Source organism: Phocoena phocoena, chromosome 20, assembly GCF_963924675.1.
Source record: "Phocoena phocoena chromosome 20, mPhoPho1.1, whole genome shotgun sequence".
NCBI classification, from domain to species: domain Eukaryota; kingdom Metazoa; phylum Chordata; class Mammalia; order Artiodactyla; family Phocoenidae; genus Phocoena; species Phocoena phocoena.
The window spans coordinates 10644551-10666309 of record NC_089238.1 but is presented as its reverse complement, the minus strand read 5'-3'; the positions used below and the strand labels follow the sequence as shown (position 1 = coordinate 10666309).

Here is a 21759-nt window from a genome sequence, read left to right as displayed (position 1 = left end):
CTCTCCCAATCCTCCCAAGTGGGAGCAGCCTCAGAATTTTGTCTCTCAAAGAGACCTTTGACCAACTAGTCTAGTCTTTTTATGTGCCTCTGCTGGAATGAACCTGTATGGGGGGGGCTCATGTGTCAGGACACTGACATTGACACTGACTGCTGTGTGATCACTGTGTTACAGGCACTGCTTTAGGTGCTTGGGATGTAAAGCTGAGTTACTATTAATCCCCAAACAGACAGTGATTTACTGATTATCCCCTTTCCACAGAGGTAGCGGAAAGATCTCCCTGTAAAGCACTTCTTACTGAGCAGAAGTCACTGGACAAATATAGAGTCAGAACAAGGTGAATTACAAATCCTGAAAGGATATCTCTTCTAAGATTGGAAAGTGTTCTTCTATCTGGAGTAGGACTAGCTAATAATAATAAACTAATAAGTAATTAATGAACCAATAATTAACTAATACTGATCTCTTAAGCTGGATCTCTTACTCTCAATTTGCACACTCCCCAGAATCAATCATACTCTGACAGCTATGAGAACTTGTATTAGGGCCACTGTGTGTGGTTGGGCAGGTCGTTCACTGCATCAGGGCTCTCGGTTGAAGGCATAAGTGGCGTCTGGAATCCTGCCCACGTCTGCTCATCAAGCCGTGTGCGGTTGCAGCCACCCCAAGGAAGAGCTTCCTTGACTATTTCATGTAAAGCAGCCCTAGTGAATGTTTAAGCTGCCAGATACTGTTCCACATGTTTTATGGAGAGTCACTTAGACTGACTAACCTTCCTATGTATTATTATAATTATATTACTATATTATACATAATTATATGAATATATTATCTATATAATATATAATTATAATATATTGTATTATAATTATAATAATTATTGTTATTATTATAACCATCTGTAATTTATAGATCAGACCTTGGGTCTAAGTAGTAACAAGTTGGAGGTGGCAGGATTCAAATACTGGGGGTCTGATTCCAGAGCCTACACCCTTCCCAACCCTGTTCTCATCTCCTTCAAGCAGATCATCTGGCTTCAGAGTTCTTTCCCTGTTTCTATGTCAGTCTTTTATCCCTAGCTGTCAAGCTCTCGTTTCTCTTTGCATGAGACCTCAGACTCCCATCCGTTTATTTTTTTCTTTAGAAGCAGCAAAGAGACAAGATCTAGAAGACTGGCTTCTTTGTGAGAGCTGGATTCAGGTTCCGCCCCTGCCCCTTGACCTCACCAAGCCTCAGCTTCCTCATCTGTTACGTGGGAACAACAGTCATCATCGTCATCATTTATTGAGAACTTGGTAAAATGCCAGGTACAATGCCAAGGGCATTTAGCTCATTCATCCACCACAGTAACCCTAGGACTGACCTTTTTTTTTTTCTCTCCTTGTTATAGCTGAGGAGAGGCACAGAGGTGGAGGTGATCAGACTGGAGTCACACGGCTAGTACACCCCTAGCTTCTGCACAGGTATGTGGGAGGTACCTGAGTGGAACAATGCGTGCCAAGTGCTTCTCAAGGTCCCTAACACATACTTAGTGCTTATGTAATGTTAAACATTGCCGTTTTTGTTGTTTTCATCATTGCTATGATTAGCTTGTTCATTTAAGTGGCATGTTGACTAACTGACTGTTAAATCACAGGATTCTATTCATTTTTCTTCATCTCCATGATGATAGTGTTTTTAAGGCCCTACTGTTAACAAAGTCAAATTGTCAAGGTCTGGGGCTACCCTGGTGGCGCAGTGGTTGAGAGTCCACCTGCCAATGCAGGGGACACAGGTTCGTGCCCCGGTCCAGGAAGATCCCATCCGCGGCTGGGCCCGTGAGCCATGGCCGCTGAGCCTGCGCATACGGAGCCTGTGCTCCGCAACGGGAGAGGCCACAGCAGTGAGAGGCCCGCGTACCGCAAAAAAAAAAAAAAAAAATCGTCAAGGTCTTACATCTTTGAAAAAGCTGTCATCCACAATATCAGATTCATAGAGAAAGTAGAATAGTGGTTACTCGGGACCGAGAGGAAGGGGAATGGAGAGTTAGTGTTTAGTAGGTACAGAGTTTCAGTTTGGGATGGTGAAAAAGTTGTGGAGATGGTTAGTGGTGCTGATTCACAACAATATGAATGCACCTAACGAGCTCTACACCTAAAAAATGTTGAAATGGAAAATTTTATGTGATGTGTATTTTACACAGGAAAAAAAAAAATCAACGTAATCTTAAATATTACTGCAAAGGCATCAAATTGAATATGGCAAACCAAGAGAGAATAACAGATATTGCAGAGGTTAAAGGTGATTTTCATACAACAAAGCAACAGCCTTTTCAGGCTCCATTAAAGCTATTGGTGAGGACAAGTTTTATGTAACTGAATATTACCTGCTTTCTGATGCTACTGAGAAATAAGGTGCCCTGAAAGTGTTCTTTGAACTTTCTGCCTACTTATTTAATTCTTACAACAATCCTATGAGACAGCTGTTGTTAATCCCTCTATTTTTACAGATGGGAGAATTGAAGCACAGAGATAATAATAGTTTGTCTAAGATTTCACAGCTAATATATCACAGTTTCATGAACCTAGACATTTGGCCCCAGAAATTACTCTCTTAACCTGGGTACTTTACTCTCAATTTCCACCCTCCCCAGAATCAGAATCATACCCTGAGAGCTACACGAACTTGTATGAGGGCCTGTGTGTGGTTGGGTGGCTTGTTCACTGCCCAGGGGCTCTTGGCTGAAGGGGTGAGTAGCATCTGGAATCCAGCCCAGGCTTTGCTCATCAGGCCACCCTGAGGAAGCGGCACTGTTGCTGCTTCACAGTAAGCAGCCATATGGGTCAGTGACACCCTTGGCCAGACTCTGACGGCTTTTTTCTCCTTCCCCCATCGTGCCTGCCCAAGACTCAGCACTTCCCCAGAAGGAGGAGGACAAAATGACCAAGCTCAAGGTGAGTTGGGCTTGCCCTTCTAGGTGTTAACTTGTCACCTCATTTCTCAGTGATAAGACACATCCTATTTCTCTTTCTTGGGAAAGATTAAAGAGAACAGTAGGCATTTGGAAAACTCTTCCCAAGAAGAGGGCCGAATGATCCCTACTTTTTATTTTTGTTTGATTTATTTTTGTTGTTTTATCACCTTTTGTAATTTCACAAATAAGAGTAGAACAGAAAAAGTCAATTGCAACTAAAAAAATCTCTCACGTTATTACTGTTTCCCTTACAAAACAACTGTCTTCATTTTCCCATGTTCTTTTCCTCATATGCGTTCATAACTGTATATTTGTAATTCCTGTAGCATAAACTTCTCAAATTATACCTTTTCTAATTGATATTATATATCCCACATCTTTAATGGCAATATCATATTCCCTTGAATTTGTGTGCATTGTGTGTGTGGTGGGGTGTGTGTGTCTCGTAACTTTTCCCCATTCATGGACATTTAGGTAGTTTAGAATTTTTATCATTTTAAAGAGCACTGAAGGGGCTTCCCTGGTGGCACAGTGGTAAAGAATCCACCTGCCAGTGCAGGGTACACGGGTCCGATCCCTGGTCTGGGACGATCCCACATGCCGCGGAGCAACTAAGCCCGTGCGCCACAACTAACTACTGAGCCTGTGCTCTAGAGCCCGTGAGTCTCAACTGCTGAGCCTGCATACCAAAACTACTGAACCCCGTGTGCCTAGAGTCTGTGCTCCGCAATAAGAAGCCATCGCCGTGAGAAGCCCGTGCACTGCAACAAAGAGTAGTCCCTGCTCGCCGCAACTAGAGAAAGCCTGCACGCAGCAATGAAGACCCAACACAGCCAAAAAGAAATAAATAAAAATAACTTTTAAAAACAAAACAAAACACTGTAATAACAGTTTTCCTAATACAACCAATTTCCTCAAAAGGGAATTTGGAAGAATTTGCTATTCTTTGGTCTTAATGTTCTAGGTACTCTAAATTGACAAAGTACATTTGCTATGCAGTACCTCGGGTATTTTGTATGTAGAATATTCCAGAATGGCAGAGTGCACCAGGATCTAACTAACACTTCACACAGAGGAAATATTATTAGATATTTTCATTTAAGAAAGATAGATTGTTTCTTACCCATGTCTGAATCATATCATGTGCATGTTTTATTTATTGATTTATATTTTTTATTCACATATTAATGAATTTTTTCAAAGTACTAATGTACTTAATTTTAAAAGTACAAAAAGACCTGTACAGAGACTTTTCATTTCTTAACTGCATTTAGTCTCAGACCAACCTTATGAGGCCAGACTTGGTCTCCTCTGCATTTTAATGACAAAGAAACGGGATTGTAGAATTTCAGAAAACTGCTCAAGTTCACATAGGAAACCAAAGATCCACCTGATCCAAAAAAGACTCGTAGGATTTTTACTTGGATAAAGAGAGTGAGACAAGGGAAAAGAATTCCGCACCTGGGACTTAGCCTATTCTGTGGGGTGCCTAGTTGTCCTGGTGGGTGGAAGACTCCATAGATGATACTGTCCCTACCATAGATCACTCTCGGTGGCCCCTTCTTCTCCAGGACCTCTGTTGCTCATATAAGGCACTGGATGTGCAGGGCTCTGGCACTGAACACAGTCTTTGTACGAAAAATTAAAAAAATGCTGTATACGAGTAATTCTTAATTGTGGGCGATCTTACCCTCAGGTGACATCTGGAAACATTTTTAGTGTCACAGCTTGGGAGTGCTACTGATATCTAGTGTGTAGAAGCCAGGGATGATGCTAAACATCCTACAGTGAACTCAGCAGCCCCCTGCCCCACCCCCAACGAAGAGTCATCTGTCCTCAAATGTCAGGAGTGCCAAGGATGAGAAAGCATGCTGTACCCAAAGCTGTACAAGAACAATAGAAGAATGTGGGTAAAAATATTTATAATACACACCCCCCCAAAAAAAAGCTTAAAATCTCTAATAGGAATTTTACAGAATCCTAAGATAAAACCCCAATTGGAGTATGAGCAAAGAACATTAACAGGCAAGGTTCGGAAGAAAAAAATGAAGATAGCTAGTAAATATGTGAAAATATGATGAGTTTATTACTTATCAAATAAGTACAGATAATCCAAATAAGTTGTTTTTTACTGATAAAATTGCCTAGGATTTAAAAATATGGTTATACTCAATGTGTATGGTTTAGAGAATCAGGGATACTTATATACTGTTGGAGGAGGATAAAATAAGGGAAAAGTTGAAAAGAAAATCTGCTGTTGTACATAATTATTTTGAAGCTGCCTATTCTTTGACATTGCAGTTTTCACTCTTTGGAACTTATCCTAAGAAAATAATTGGATGGGAAGCACAAATCTATGTAAAAAGTTGTTCTTCTCCGCATTTATTGTGAAAAGAAGAAAATCTAAAACATAAATGCGTTATGGGGAATGTTTATGTTATGGTAAAATTGACTCTGGTCTCTCAGAATCTGGAACCACTTCGTACACATCGTCCCCACTTTCCTCAGTGCTGCCCTTTCATCAGGGGACCTGCATTGCAAGGTTCAGGTGGAGTGTGTTTGATGTCTTAGGAGGTGGTGACCTTCAAGGACGTGGCCGTGGTCTTCACGGAGGAGGAGCTGGGGCTGCTGGACTCTGCCCAGAAGAAGCTGTACCAGGAAGTGATGCTGGAGAACTTCCAGAACCTGGTCTCAGTGGGTGAGGAAGGGCACTCTGGGACAGAACATCGCATCAGCCCCTGTGGTATTTATTTACATGTCCTTGAATGGGCAGGGCTTTGGAGCTCTTGAACTGGTTTCCTGTTTTCTAATCAGCATGAGACTCAGAGATGGCGTTTTCTAGTCTTTCTCCCCAGGCCAAAGTGTGTTTGTAAACGAACTGTTAATTGACCACGTGACTGCTGTATGTTTTCTGCCTTTTCAAATTGTGGTCGTCTCCAATTAGTAGGTCATGACACTCTTTAGGGAATCGAAATAAAATAGGGTAGAAGATACCAGAGCCCTTGGCAATAACTGCATGTTGCAGTAAAAACTGTGGCCCATTGCCAAGAATAGTGTGAGAAATGGTGAAAAGGGTGCGATGAAAATAATGTTTTCCCAGAATTTATGCTTATGTCTACCTATCCTCGGTTTTTGCATAAAATGTATTTCCTCCCATGAGTCATAATTAAAAGAGTTTGGAAAACACTGATTTTGATGTCCTGAAGACAGTGCAGTGGGAACCACAATTTCTCTTAATTTGGGCATCTAACATATTGATTTTAAATGTTTTTCCTTGCCTTTTTTGCAGGGCATCAATCATTCACACCAGATGTAATATCCCAGTTAAAGAGAGAAGAAAAGCTTTGGATGATAAAGATAGCAACCCAGAGCCGTCGCTCCGTGGGTGAGAGCCATGTGACCCTGAGTCTGTCCTGCTTCTTGTTGCCTCCACAGCTGTGACTCTGGTCCAAGTCAGCACCTAGACTGTGGATTACTGCCTCAGTCTTTGTAATTCTCTCTCTTCTGCTTTGCTCATTCACAGTTAATTCTCCACTCAGAGTGACTCTTTTAAATTCAAATCTTGTCATTTCTCTGCTCAGAACCTCTTGTAGCTTCTTACTGATTCAGAATAAAATCCCATCATTGAAAGTGGCTTATGATATCCCATATGCCCACCAGTTTTTGCCATGATTTTTTTTTTTTGGCCACACCATGTGGCTTGTGAGATCTTAGTTCCCTGATCAGGGCTCGAGCCTGGGCCCTTGGCAGTGAGAGTGTGGTGTCATAACCACTGGACCGCCAGGGAATTCCTTGATTTTGTGATCATCACGATTTTCTCATCAGTAACATCCACGTAGGTTAGCCCTGCATCTAGTGAAGCCTTTCAGCTTCCCAACAACATGGCTGTTTCCACTTTCTTTCCTGTTATGGGTAACTTACTTGAAAACCTCTTTTACTTTTGTAACATGGCTCTAACTCTCACAGAGATGTAAAACTGGGATTTATTTATCCATTCAACATGTACTTATTGAACACTGACTGTATCAGACAGGGTTCTGGGAGTGGTGATAAACCAGTGAATAATACAAAATGCTTGTCCTCATGGGTATCACATTGAAGTGGGAGATGACATAAAATGAAAAAGATCAAGGATGTATGTAGTATGTCAGATAGGAGTATGTGCTGTGTAAAAACAAAACAGGGTAAGGCAAATGGAGATTGCCAGGTGCGTAGAATGGATAGGGAGAATTTACTATATGATATTATATGGTAAAAGATGCCTCACAGGGGCTTCCCTGGTGGCACAGTGGTTGAGAGTCCGCCTGCCGATGCAGGGGACACAGGTTCGTGCCCCGGTCTGGGAAGATCCCACATGCCGCTGAGCGGCTGAGCCCATGAGCTATGGCCGCTGAGCCTGCGCATCCGGAGCCTGTGCTCCACAACGAGAGAGGCCACAACAGTGAGAGGCCCGCGTATTGCAAAAAAAAAAAAAAAAGAGGCCTCACAGATAAGGTGTTATTTGAAAAGACACCTGAAAAGAAGTTAGTAGCAAGCTATATGGCTAATCGGTGGAATAGAGTTCCAAGGAGAATGTGTAACTCTTCCGGTCCACTGTTGATTTCAAGACTCTGTATTATGCCCTATTTATTTCCTCCTCGCAAGTTCTAGCTCTATTGTAAAAGATAACCTTCTAATTTTTCACTTTTTTTTTTAACCCCTGGTGGTTGTAGGAACTTTACTGTTATGAGGTTTTAGAATAATGTATGTTATTACAGTAACATACTAATTCCAAAACTTGGCTTTGATTTTTTTTCCAGCTAACCCTTTCAGTGTTGCGAAGAACTGGCTCTGTGGCCAGGGAAAGTAAAGTTTACAGCCCATTTGTAAGGATAGTTCCCAGGAGGAGGCAAAGAACCACTCTCTGCTTATACTCTGAACTTTAGGGCCTTAGGTGATAAGGTATTTCTCCCAGACATGTATCTTTCCAACTTATTTATTGCCTCAAAGTCTCCTTCCATTGGAGTAAACTTCCATTAAAATAAAGCAGAGGTTTTTCAACATTGCCTGGGGACATCCTCTGATAATCTGTCTAAGGGTCTTACTAGACATTTTGAGCATTTTGGTCAGATGTGCATGCAGTAGGCAGAATTATGTGGAAGCTGTTTATTAGCCACCTGCTAGAGCAAAGAAGATAAGGCTTTGAGTAAGGTACAGCTTTGTCTTTGTAAACATTCCCTAGGAGGTATTTTTCTTGCTCTGTAGCCATCATATTTCTAATTTATATCTCACCTATGAAACTTACTATGATTCTAAATGGATTCCACTAATGTGTAGTGAATGACAGCCTGGTGGGCCGCCTCTTGGTGTCTGGAGGCATGTAAATCAGAGAACATGATACATGATGTTAAAGAAAAACAGAAGCTTTTCAAGGTTCAGTAAAGCCTTAGGGTGTGGGCCTAAGTTTATAACCTTGACATCTCTGAGCAAAGCATTCACATGCCCCATCTCTAAATTCTATTTATCCATTTAGGAGACAAGAATCTAAATGGCATGGAGACTCTTCAGGAAGTTGGATTAAGGTATCTGCCACATGAAGAGCTTTTCTGCTCACAAATATGGCAACAGGTTACAAAGGAATTAACCAGGTGTCAAGATTCCATGGGAAATATTCAAGGAACTGGCTCTCAGATGGAAAAACAAGGTGGCACACTCAGTAAAGATGAGGAGTTTGGTAAAGACTTCAATCAGACTTCACATCTTCAAGTTCACCACAGAGACCACACTGGAGAAAAACCCTACAAAGGGGTAGAGTGTGAGAAAGGTTTCATACGGGACTCTCACCTTCAAATGAACCAGACAGCCCACGTAGGAGAGAAGCCCTACAAGTGTGAAAAATGTGAAAACGCCTTCCGTCGGCTTTCAAGTCTTCAAGCCCATCAGAGAGTCCACAGTAGAACAAGACTGAACAAATATGATATGTTGTGTAAGAGTTTCAATCAGAGGTCATATCTTCGTCATCATCAGAGGGTCCCCACTGGAGAGGATCCACACAGATTTGAGGAGTGTGGGAGGAGTGTCGGGAAAAGCTCACATTGTCAAGCTCCTCCCATAGCCCACACATTGGAGAAACCCTATAAATGTGAGGAGTGTGGACTGGGCTTCAGTCAGCGCTCCTATCTTCACATCCATCAGAGAGCCCACACAGGAAAGAAACCTTATAAATGTGAAGAGTGTGGGAAGGGCTTCAGTTGGCGTTCGCGCCTACAGGCTCATCAGCGAATCCACACTGGGGAGAAACCCTACAAATGTGAGGCATGTGGCAAGGGCTTTAGTTACAGCTCACACCTGAACATCCACTGTAGAATCCACACAGGCGAGAAACCCTTTAAGTGTGAGGAGTGTGGGAAAGGCTTCAGTGTGGGTTCCCATCTCCAAGCCCATCAGATAAGCCACACGGGAGAGAAACCATACAAATGTGAGGAGTGTGGCAAGGGCTTCTGTCGGGCCTCAAATCTTCTGGACCATCAGAGAGGCCATAGTGGTGAGAAACCATATCAGTGCGATGCATGTGGAAAGGGCTTTAGTCGTAGCTCGGATTTTAACATTCATTTTAGAGTCCATACAGGAGAAAAACCCTATAAGTGCGAGGAGTGTGGGAAAGGTTTCAGTCAGGCCTCAAATCTTCTGGCCCATCAAAGAGGCCACACTGGAGAAAAACCATACAAATGTGGTACATGTGGGAAGGGCTTCAGCCGGAGTTCAGATCTTAATGTTCATTGTCGAATCCACACGGGAGAGAAACCCTATAAATGTGAGAAGTGCGGGAAGGCCTTCAGTCAGTTCTCAAGCCTTCAAGTGCATCAAAGAGTCCATACCGGAGAGAAACCATACCAGTGTGCAGAGTGTGGGAAAGGCTTCAGTGTGGGCTCACAGCTTCAGGCCCATCAGAGGTGTCACACTGGAGAGAAACCGTACCAGTGTGAGGAGTGTGGGAAGGGCTTCTGTCGGGCCTCAAATTTTCTGGCTCACCGTGGAGTCCACACAGGAGAGAAACCATACCGATGCGATGTGTGCAGTAAGCGCTTCAGACAGAGATCATACCTTCAAGCCCACCAGAGGGTCCACACTGGAGAGAAACCATATAAGTGTGAGGAATGTGGTAAGGTCTTCAGTTGGAGCTCATACCTTCAAGCCCATCAGAGAGTCCACACTGGGGAAAAACCATACAAATGTGAGGAGTGTGGGAAAGGCTTCAGTTGGAGCTCAAGTCTTATAATTCATCAGCGAGTCCATGCTGGGGATGAGGGTGACAAGGACTGTCCCTCATCAGAGAATACGTACCGCAAAGAAGCTCTATAAAATTACATGGTTTAATACCTCAAATGGGTGCTGAAATAGTCCTGCTGTAGAAGACAAAACATCTGTTTGATAAAAGAGTATTTCTGCCAGAGCTCGACATGTCTGTGTGGTTGGGCGACCACACGGCAGAGAAGCCTCATAAGAGTGGAGACATAAGCACTTCATTCAGAGCCTTGACATTTAGCAGATATGACAGAGAAGAGAGGCTTAAGAAGGATGAGCCTGAGCTGAAGGTAACCAAAAGTACTAAGACGGAAATGCCCAAATCTCTTCCACCAGAATAGAAGCTCTCGGAGGGCTGGGACTTTGTTGACGGCCAAGTCCACTCTGCCTCTTCAGCGCTGAACACACTGCAGGTCTCCAGTAATGTTAAATGAATAAAAGGGAGAACAGTCACTTTTGAAATTTTCTTTCAGTTCCTCTCTAAAAATTTCTATTAAATTGTAGAAGGAGGAATTCTTCAAGGCTTGGAGGATTAAATAAGACACTTGGGCTCATTTCCCCAACCCTGCAGGTCCTGTGAACTAGTGCTTATCAAGCTCAAGGTTGTAACCCAGTAGTGGGTCCAGAAGTCAGTTCACCAGGTTGTGGCCAGCACTTTTCTATGCTAACAGTTCTTTATGGAGATGTGATTCGCATGCAGCCACATGCATAAATAAGTTTACAGCTTCATGAATTTTGACAAATGTATCTACTTGTGTAATCATCACCAAGATCAATATATACCATATTTCTATTAAACCAGAATGTTTCCTTGTGTACTATTCTTGTCATTCCCACCTCCAGGGGCAACAAGTATTATGATTTCTATACCATGTATTAATTAGGCCTGTCTGTTCTTGAGCTTCCTGTGTGTTTGGTATGTACTCTTTATGTCTGGATTCTTTTCATCAAATATATGATCATCCTAGGTTCACAGAAGGCAATTGACAGAACTCAGTATCCATGATAAAAATTCTTCAGTGAGATAAGAGGCATCTATGAAGATCCTGTATGCTCATGTTCTTCTTTTATTATTAAGGAATAATTTATATACAGTAAAATCGACTGGTGGATCATTCTGTGTTTTGGCAAATGCTTACTATCATATTACATCACCACAATCAAGATATTTAACAGTTCCACCAGCCCCGGCTTTCTACTTTTTTTTTTCATAACTTTATTTTATTTATTTATTTTTCGCTGTATCGGGTCTTCATTGCGTTGCGCTGGCTTCTCATTGCAGTGGTGTCTCTTGTTGCAGAGCATAGGTTCTAGTCGCGTGGGCTTCAGTAGCTGTGGCTTGTGGGCTCACTAGTTGTGGCTCGTGGGCTCTAAGAGTTCGCATGCCACAACTAAGGAGCTGGCGAGCTACAATTAAGGAGCACTCAAGCAGCAACTAAGGAGCCCACATGCCACAACTATGGATCCGGCGAGCTGCCACTAAGGAGCCTGCGAGCTGCAGCTAAGACCCGACACAACCAAATAAATAAATAAATATTTTTTAAAAACTCTGTTGGGGAAGGATAGAAGGTTTGGCAGAGAGCTTTCTTGTAGCCTATAGAATAGCCTTCTGGGGGGGGGGGTCATGGGTCCTCACTTCTCAATGGGTTTCACTCTATTACCTGACTTAGAACTGAGTGCCAGTCTGGCACACACTGTGCGAGAATCTTTTCAGTTCTCCTCTTAGATTAGGTGAGTGGAGAGGTGTCATTAATTGGGAAAGGGAGTTCTGTCTGGGTATTTTAGAGAGACTAGAAAGAGGAGGGGATGGGTCCCTTAATTGCATTTTGACAGGCTGTCTTGGGACCTACAGGTTGAAAGTTCAGGGTAAATAAGGCAGTGTGTAAAAGAGCCATTTGGAAGCCACTATCCATTTTGTAATTTTAATAGGGCATCCTTCAGTAGATCATTGTTTATCTGTAGATGATAGGACAAATGAAAATTGCAAGTGTTGCTTTCTTGTAAGGTCTGTGCCTAAACTGAATGAGCACTGAAGTGTGTATCCTGATCGGAATCCATGATATCTGGGGGCCCAGAGGAAACCAAGTTCTAATGAGGGCTATAGTGGTGAGGTTAGCACCCTGGAAAGGATAAGCCAAGAGTAGACCTGTTTACGTATCAGTCATTGTGAGGACAAAATGGTTTGTGTCAGCACATTGGCACAGTGGCCCAGTAAAATCAATTTGATGGTGAGAGAAAGGTCATTCACCCTTTGGTATAGACCTTCATGGGCTGTGCCACCAATAATCACGTTAGGAGGGTAGGGTTTGGGTTAGGGCCAGTGACATGGGGATGTCATGAATTTTGGCCCCAAATATAAGCATCTGGGGCCCAAGATGAGGGTAATACTTGAGCTTATTTGAGAAATGGGAGCAAATTGGACAGATACGACATTTAAATGAGCCACCTCTGGGAGTCAGGGTAGGAGCTGAGATGGGAAATTTTCATTGTCATACATGAGGTCTGAGAGGTAATATATTGCCAATGTGGAAGGCCCTGTCATAGGGGATAAGCCTGAATGTGAAATCTATTTTGAGCCCATCAACTGAATCAAACAGTCTAGGAGTCTGTAGAAATATGAAAAAAAATGACATAATTTTTTGATGGTGTCCTCCAGTGTCAACGTGACTACAATTAGCTCTGTGAATTTTCTCATCCTTTATTCGGGATGTCCCAGTCGTGGGATGGAAAGTGGTAACTCTCCATTGGGCTCCATCACGAATGATGTGGTGCTGCTGACTGAAATAGATGGACTCCCTTTCCACTGGGACTTGGTTATCCCAAGAGGCCCCACGGATGGCCAATGGGGCCAGGAGGGGGCAATGTCTCCTGGATTTGTGGACTTAGGCAAAGGACAGAGGGTGGGAAAAGCCACATTCTCCTGTAGTTTGGATATGCCTGAGGGTTCAAGCCGTATCCTGTAGATACCATTTCCTTTTAATAAGGAGGCTTCACTGCCTGTTCCAAGCCTGTGGGGTGTTGTTTCCTTTCCATAACCTATGGTAAAATAGGCAGCTGCACTTAAGAGACATGGGCTCAGGGCCTATGATGGCTTTTTTCTCAAGTAGGGCCCAATCAGCACTAAGATTTGTCTTTTAAGAGAAATCTACCTCAGCCACTGAGGGTAGTTTGTATCTGAAACACATGGGGAGTTGTTGGCTATCGTGTGGTCCGAAGACTCCAAGGGGCACAAGACAGTTGCTAGGACTCCCACCATCCCACCAAGGGGTCACCAGGCAGATGTGGCATCGCTTGTTGGATGGTCTTTTCAGATGGGCCTGCTGTTGGGGTGGCCCCCATTCAAATTGAAATGATTTTTCCCGTGACTTTTGTCAATAGATTTTAAAAAGACTATTGTAAATGAATTGTTGCAACCAAATGTTGCAGGCCATGGCCTGACAGTGTGCTGCCAGAATGGAGCTCACGGATTTGGGGTGACTCAGACTCATGTAGGAGACACAATAAAGAATCAATCAAATTACTCTACCTCTCTTGGGCCCATGAAGGTTGTAATACAGTTTTTCTGTTTTGTTTTGTTTTTGCCACGCCGCATGGCTTGCGGGATCTCTGTTCCTCGACCAGGGATTGAACCCCAGCCACAGCAGTGAAAGGACAGAATTCTAACCAGCAGCCCACCAGGGAACTCCTTGTAATACAGTTTTAAATTAAAATATTTTATCAACAGTTCTGCTGTGTAGATCTCCAAATGCGCAGCTTTTTGAGCCTTCATCTTGTGCATTCTTCAGAGGATCTGAAGTTCACCAATGGAGTTTGAACTAAACTTTCCAATGATATTATCTAGGTTTGCTGTTCTAACAGAGACAAAACGAACAGCAGTTTAAACAACATACAATAGTTTTCGCTCACGGATTCAGGTTAAGGTAACACTAGCCCCGGTAGGAAACCACCTTACTGCCCAGGAACTCGGCAATATGAACTTTGTCCCCAAGTGATTTGTGTGAACTGTAGTCCAACAGTTCCGAAGTGGCTCAAGTACTTCCGGCGGAAGAGGGTGGGAACTCGGGCTGTGTTCTCCTCTGGCTTTCTGGGAAGTGTAGTTTACAAGTTCCGTAGAGACTCGGACGCTTCCGCACAGGCGCCGCTGGGACAGGGGAATTGTGGGAAGTGTATCCCCAGCGAAGCCTGGGGGCGGGGTTTCAGGCCCTGCAGCTCTGGGCGGTCAGGTAGTCTCCCTCTCTTCTTTCGCGCTGGTGAGTTGCTTCCGCGTTTTGCGACCCGTGGGAATTTCCCTGGGAACCTGTCCAACCCAGCCATCAATTTGGGGGAAAGAGCTGCTTCAGAGAGCAATGGTTTGAGGGCTGGGGCGTGGGCGGTTGTTCCTTTGGGCGGAGTCCTCTGCGTTTGGGGCGGTGTATGGGATCGTTCCTGGCCTGGTTGGAGGGGCACTAGGGCTCTCGCCTTGAGGACCCATCCCCTAGGCCGTGCACCTAATACCCTGCTCTGTCATTTCCCGCAGTAGAACATTGGATGAATTACTTAAATTTCTGTCTCTGATGGTTTCTTGTAAAATTGGGATGACATTACTACTCTTAAAAAACAAAATTCAGGGAATATTCCGAAGGTCCAGTGGTTAGGACTCCGAGCTTTCACTGCCGAGGGCCGGGGTTCAATCCCTGGTGGGCGAGGTAAGATCCCACAAGCCACATGGCGGGGCCAAAATCAAAACAAAATCAAACAAAATTCAACTGTGTAAATTTGAAGATCTAATTGGCTTTATGCAACAGTTGGTGAATTGAGCAGCATCCCATCTAGTAAATAGAAGGGTTGTACAAAATGGAAAGGTTTTTTTTGTTGTTTCAGGCAGAAAAGTAGGGCAAAGGAATTATTAGTAAAAGAAAAGAAAGGATTCTTTTTAGGTCAAGATCTCTTTTTGTGGGGAATGGAATGGCAAGGGCTTTATCGTGAAGATTGCCTCTTCTCTGGGGGATGGAAATGGGCTTTGTAATAGATTACCTCGTTAGTGCTGGCCAGAAAATACCAGCCTGGTTGATTAACATTATATTTCTGTGTAAGGTGGAAACTGCAGTTAAGTCTTGGTTTGCTGTCATGGGGCGGGGTGTAGCAAATGACTCCATTTTGGGCCTTTTTTTTTTTTTTTAGCCGCCTCCGGGCATGCGGGATCTTAGTTCCCCCCACCAGACATCAAACCCTTGCCCCCTGCACTGGAAGCACGGAGTCTTAACCACTGGATCACCAGGGAAGTACCGGGCCTGTTCTTTCTTTTTTAACACTACCTTCCTAATACGGTGGTTTGAGAATTAAACGGGATGGTATGAATAAAAGTCTTGATGGAGAAAATGTTCACATATCGAGGTATGGGGCAGTCATTTTAGCTTATACATGGTTCGGCCTGAACTTTGTGTGAGCCAAAGCAGCCTGACTCATGGCCTGTCAAACACACACAGCACATCTGCTTTAACCATTGAGGTAAAGACTATCCATCTCAAAGATAAGGATAAATAACTCCCGTCCTGTGGCATCTTCCTGCATCTCTCCTCTACCTGAGTATCTTTCCCAGAACAACATAAAACCGTGTTCATTGCAGCTTCCCATATAATGGCAAATCTAGTACTCATCAGGGATTGTGCCAAAATGCTTATTTAATTCATCCAGGAACACAGCAGTGGTTTGATAAATCGGGTTTATTCGCTGCGGTGAGAGATTACACCCACCTTGGGGAACCATGAGGTGCCACGACGGTAAGAGGGTGTCAGAAAAAAAAATCTATTACAGGATTTGGGCTTCATTTAAGTGTTTTGGGAGAGGGCCTAAGGATGCAGGGTTCACTCCGGATTGGATGCCGCCAGAAAGCAGGAGCAATTTTAAGATTTAGTATCTCAATAAATGTTATATTTGGGGAGAGCAGACTAGAACAAAGATAAAGCTCTAAGTGGTAAAGAAATAGCATCACTCTTTTAGCCAAGAGGAGGATGTTTGGCATTGTGTGGGTGGCACAGTGACCTTGTTTTTGTCTGTCTAAAAATTACGAAGGGGGCCTTCTTTTGTCTCACTTTACCGTGGTCTCAGAGAAACCTCATTTGAGGATGGTAGTCTGTGATTTATGTCCCAAAAGAGAATACTATTGGCCTGTGAGTGCCATGTCAGCTTTCAGATGTCAGGAGTATTTTGTTTTTAATTCTCATTACATTCAACACACCATTATATAGCCATCTTTTGGAAGGAGTTAGATTTTCAGTGGCTGACGTTAGAAAATGACTAGCTTATATTGAGTTTAGAAAAATAGATACAGAACACAAGATTTCATTTAAAAAAAGATGTATGTTGATAGGCATATGTGTTGACATGTTTACAGAGAGAAAAAAATCTAGTTATCTTCAAGGGGAAGGAATCTAGGTGCATCCCCCTCTCCCCCATTTTGCTTTATACAATTTTTAATTGGCTTCCAATAACATGTGTTTTTATTTTTTTTAATTTATTTTATTTATCTTTGGCTGTGTTGGGTCTTTGTTGCTGCGCGCGGGCTTTCTCTAGTTGCATCTAGCGGGGGCTACTCTTCATTTTGGTGCACAAGCTCCTCATTGCGGTGGCTTCTCTTGTTGGGGAGCACAGGCTCTAGGCGCACCGGCTTCAGTAGTTGTGGCGCACGGGCTTAGTTGCTCCGTAGCATGTGGGATCTTCCGGGACCAGGGCTCGGACCTGTGTCCCCTGCACTGGCAGGCGGATTCTTAACCAGTGCGCCACCACAGAAGTCCCAACGTATGTGTTTTTAAATTGCTCATTATAATAAAGATATTTTAACCAGAAAATATAAAGGAAAAAACTCAGTACAAAACATCCTCCATCAATAGAATCCTCCCCAGTGCTCTAGCATTTTGGCTTTGGGAGTCAGAATGACTCCAGTGCCAAGCTCTTCAGCCTTCATTATGCTTGCTTTGAGATAGCAGACAGTTTCTTAACGTCTCTGAAATTTTGTGTTTTCACCTCCAAAGTAGGGATCATAACTTCAATGAAAAGTTTAAATGAGGGAAGAGCACTTTTCCATGAGGACAAGCTTCCACTTTGGCCCTCTCAAGTTGTTTTTCCTGAGAAACCAGTGGTACCACAGGGTCTGGTACCTTCTTCGATCCTCCTGGTCCCTCCCAAATCCTTCTACCTTGCCTATTCTTTGACCTCTCAGTTTTAGCCTCATATTGTCAGATTATATTCAAATCAAACTACTTTCAAGCACCTAGTGTTCCCTAAACAGTCATCCCCCCTTAACTTCTTTCTTTTTTATTTTAAAAAAAAATTTTGGCTGCGCCCTGCGGCATGCGGGATCTTAGTTCCCAACCAGGGATCAAACCCTTGTCAAGGCCCTGGAGTGGGAACGTCCAGTCCTAGGCACTGGACGGCCAAGGAAGTCCCCCACCCTGTTAATTCCTTGAAGATTGCATCTCCTCACTTGTTCCCTTTCCAACAATACTCCTGCCATAATTGGAGGCATTTCGACTTCAGAAAGTCGTGTCTGGAACATTTTCGCTGGAGGACTCGGGGAAACGTAATGCTGACTCTCAGTGTAGGAATCCGCCTTACCACCCCGGAAGTTGGGACTTGGCGGGAATCTTTTCTCTCTGGCATTTTGGGAACCGTAGTCAAGGAGCTTCCCGTAGTCTTCCTGGAAAGTGAGCCTCTGGACTGTTTTCCTCGGCATTCTGGGAGATGTAGTCCAGGCACGGTGTAGACGCTCGCACTTCCGCTCAGGAAGGCGGCTCTGGCGAATTCTGGGAAGTGTAGTCCAGAAAGCCCGGTGGACTCGTAGGCACTCCCGTTCCCGGAGTGGGCGGGTTGCCGTGTGTTTTCTGTGGGCCCGTGCGTCTGTTCCGCGTCTCGCTGGCCCTTGCGAGCTTCCTGTGTCTCCGCTTGGGACGCGCAACCACCTGGCAATCGATTTAGGGGAAAAGAATCCTCGGCGGAGAACGCAGGTGCGGAGGGGCGAGGGCGACCGTGTGCGTGCCCCTCGGCGGAGCCTCTGTGCGTTTGGGGCGTTCTGGAAACCCCAAGAGGGCACTGGCTACGCTCGCGTATCCCCTGGATTGGGAATTTCCGCGGCTCTCACCTCGCCCAGTCCGCCTCCCTACACTTTCCACGCGCGCTTCCACTTCCTCGCGTAGGGAGTTAATCTCCCTGTGCCTCCCGTTGCTTTTCTTTAAAATGTTAGGACCTTCCTAGAAGAATTGTTTTGGGAATTGAAAAAGGTGGTACAAATAGAAATTTTAAGTTCCTGGCACGTAGTGAATGATGATCTCTCCTTGGTGTTAATTTCTCGAGGAGCGGTCAGGTCCCCGGGTTAGGGTCAGAAATCCAGCTTCAATGACACTTGCCCTTCTCTCTATCTCTGCGTGACGCTGGATAATCCCGGACCCCTTCTGACTCTTTTGGAGGGGAAGGTTCCGGATTGCTCGGGATTGCTTCTAGATTGCTCGGAGGGAGGGGAAGCTTTAACTTTTATGGGGACAGGGACTCAATCGTGGCACTTCATAGCATTCTTTCTTTCTCCAGCGTGATTTCTCAAAAAGGACCACACGGAGGTAGAGGGAGTGACCCTGAGCTACATGATAGCGAAGCTCCACGTGAGTGGGACTTGACAGTTTTGTTTTACAATGATCTTCACATCAGTCAGAGAATGTGTAGGATGTGTAATTGGACATGAGTATTGATAGTAATTAATCCTTGACTGTTAACTTAAGTGATGAGGGCTTTACACAAATAAATACATTATGTCACACCATGCCTCCGTGAAGAAATATTGCTCTTTTCCTGTTTTGAAAAATGAGATTGAGACCCAGGGAGCTGAAAGTTATTTGCCCATAGTCACCCACCAAGTAAGAGGCTGAGGTGGGGTTGGAATTCAGGCAGTCTGAGTCCAGAGCTTGAGTTCATAATCTTTTGGATGTGATTCTCCTTAAGCTTTAGGAACTAGGTGGAATCAAGCAGTTTAGTCAGAACCTGATTGTGAGGGACCTTAACATCAAATAAAATGGGCTTGGACTTTTCTATGAGTTTTTCAAAATATCATCAACTATTTTGTTTCACTTGTTACAAATAATATTTCTTATTCTCATAGTACTGTATCATTGTGGAACATTCAGAAATTAAAGAAATTTGAGAGAAAAAAATTGTTTAATTACTTATTAATCCAGGGTGTAAAGTTAGCAACAGTTAAGCTTCTAATGCGTCTCTGTTTAGTGATTCTTTTTGTGTATTTGTTTATAAACATTTTACAGATTTTATTTTATCCTACCTTTCTCAGTGATTTTTCCCTTATGTGTTTTAAGTATGGAGATTTCCAAACACTGACAAGAAAGAATAAACTAATGAACTTCCATGTAATTTAATGATCAGTCTTACTATTTTCATTATTATTGTTATTCCTGTGACTATTTCCTGATTTTTAAGAAAGTTTTATTTTTATATAATTTTAAACCTATAGCAAAGTTGCAAAAGTAGTATAAGGAACTCTCCTATACTTGTTACCCAAATTCACCAGTTGTTTACATTTTGCCTATCGACTCTGTTCCTCCATCAGGAATGTACCTATATTCAGTGACAGCTCATCTTAGCTTTCTGCATGAAGGAAGCCCACGTACCATGAGTAATCAGGAGGTGTCTTGGTAAGAAGGATTTAGGAAAGGCTGACTATAGGATTTTAGCATCACATACTTGGTAATATTAGACTATTATACTAAATGTATTTTTTAATTAATTAATTTATTTATTTATTTTTGGCTGCGTTGGGTCTTTGTTGCTGCACGTGGGCTTTCTTTAGTTGCATCAAGCGGGGGCTACTCTTTGTTGCAGTGCGCGGGATTCTCACTGCGGTGGCTTCTCTTGTTGCAGAGCATGGGCTCTAGGCACGCGGCTTCAGTAGTTGCAGCACGCGGGTTCAGTAGTTGTAGCTCGCAGGCTCTAGAGTGCAGGCTCAGTAGTTGTAGCACACGGGCTAAGTTGCTCCGTGGCATATGGGATCTTCCCGGACCAGAGCTCAAACCCGTGTCCCCTGCGTTGGCAGGCGGATTCTTAAACCACTGCGCCACCAGGGAAGCCCCTATACTAGATATTATACTAGAGAATAGTGTTTATATATTAGATATCTATTAAGTTATTTCTAATCATAGTTAATAGGTAACAGTAGATAATACCAGATAGCATATTAGGTAACATACTGTTATATAATCCACGTCCTGTATTTTGTTCTGTTTTTCACTGGAAGTCTTCATAACTGGTTTTCCCCTCAGTTTAAAGTCCAATTTTATACCCAGCTCACAGATACAGAGAACAGATTGGTGGTTGCCAGAGACAGGGTGTGGCGGGGGTGGGTGAAATGGATGAAAGTGGTTAAAAGGTTCAAACTTGCAAGTATAGAGTAAATAAATCATGGAAATATAATGTACATCATTATGACTCTAGTTAATAATACTGTATTGCTCATTTGAAAGTTTCTAGAAGAGTAGCTCCCAAAATTTCTCATCACACAAAATACATAGATTTGTAATTATGTATGGTGATGTATGTTGACTAGATTTATTGTGGTAATTATTTCACAACATATACAAAACTAGAATGATTATGTCGTACACCTGAAATTAATATTATAACCCAATTATACCTCAATTTAAAAAGCAATAATAAAGCTCATGCACTTGATCATTAAAAAAAATTCCAATTTTATGCCTTGCCTTAAGGTGTATATTTGTTTATAAACATTTTATAAAATTTTTTTCATACTTTTCATAATGTTCTTCTTTGACATGGAATGATTCCACAGCCTTTGTCTTTTTTGTTCTTGATGCTTTTAGGGAGTATAGAGGCAAGTTATTTTGGAGGACCATTTGAGGTTCATCTGATATATTCCATGTTTAGCTTCAGATTACGCATTGTTGGCAGGGATTCCACAGAAGTGGTGAAGTGTCCTTGTCACTGCAACATAGCAGGAGCCAAAGAATATCAGTTTGTCCCTATATTGGTAAACTCAACTTTGTTTACTAGGCTAAGGTAATGTCTGTCAGATTTCTCCATTGTAAAGTTACTCTTGTTTTTCGGAATTAATAAAGTTTTATTATGGGGAGATACATTTATTAGTGGGCATTCTACTAGAAAGAGAAGCTTCTTCTCTCCCACTTATTTATTTATTCATTTAAATATAAATATTAGTATGGACTCAGGATCCATAAATTAGTATTCTAAATGACATGTAGATTAATAAACATTTATTTTTACCAGCTTGAGGTATATTGTACATATCATAGAATTCACCCACTTGAGATGTACAAATCAATGATTTTTTAGTAACTTTGCTGAGTGGTGCAACCATTGCCATAATAATTTGGAACATTTTCATTTCCCCAGTTGGATTCCTTAGTTAATCCCCATTCTCTCCCCAGATACCCAGGCTACCACTAACCTACTTTCTGTCTCCATAGATTTGCCTATTCTGGACATTTCATATAAATGGAATCATACAA

At 42.9% G+C, this 21759-nt stretch overlaps 1 protein-coding gene across 1 annotated transcript; it reads left to right on the top strand.

Moving 5' to 3' along the window:
• Positions 1–2918: 2918 nt before the first annotated feature.
• ZNF45 (zinc finger protein 45) lies at positions 2919–10294 on the top strand. The gene is made up of 4 exons (XM_065899124.1): positions 2919–2933; positions 5525–5651; positions 6243–6338; positions 8466–10294. Exons 1-4 carry the CDS (start codon positions 2919–2921, stop codon positions 10292–10294), a joined length of 2067 nt encoding a protein of 688 aa, XP_065755196.1.
• Positions 10295–21759: the final 11465 nt, after the last annotated feature.

What these genes read in the sequence shown, in the direction of transcription:
- ZNF45 (XM_065899124.1), top strand. An exon ending in CCAGAACCTGGTCTCAGTGG is followed by an intron (nt 5,652 to 6,242) that starts GTGAGGAAGGGC and finishes CCTTTTTTGCAG; the next exon opens with GGCATCAATCATTCACACCA. An exon ending in CCAGAGCCGTCGCTCCGTGG is followed by an intron (nt 6,339 to 8,465) that starts GTGAGAGCCATG and finishes TTATCCATTTAG; the next exon opens with GAGACAAGAATCTAAATGGC.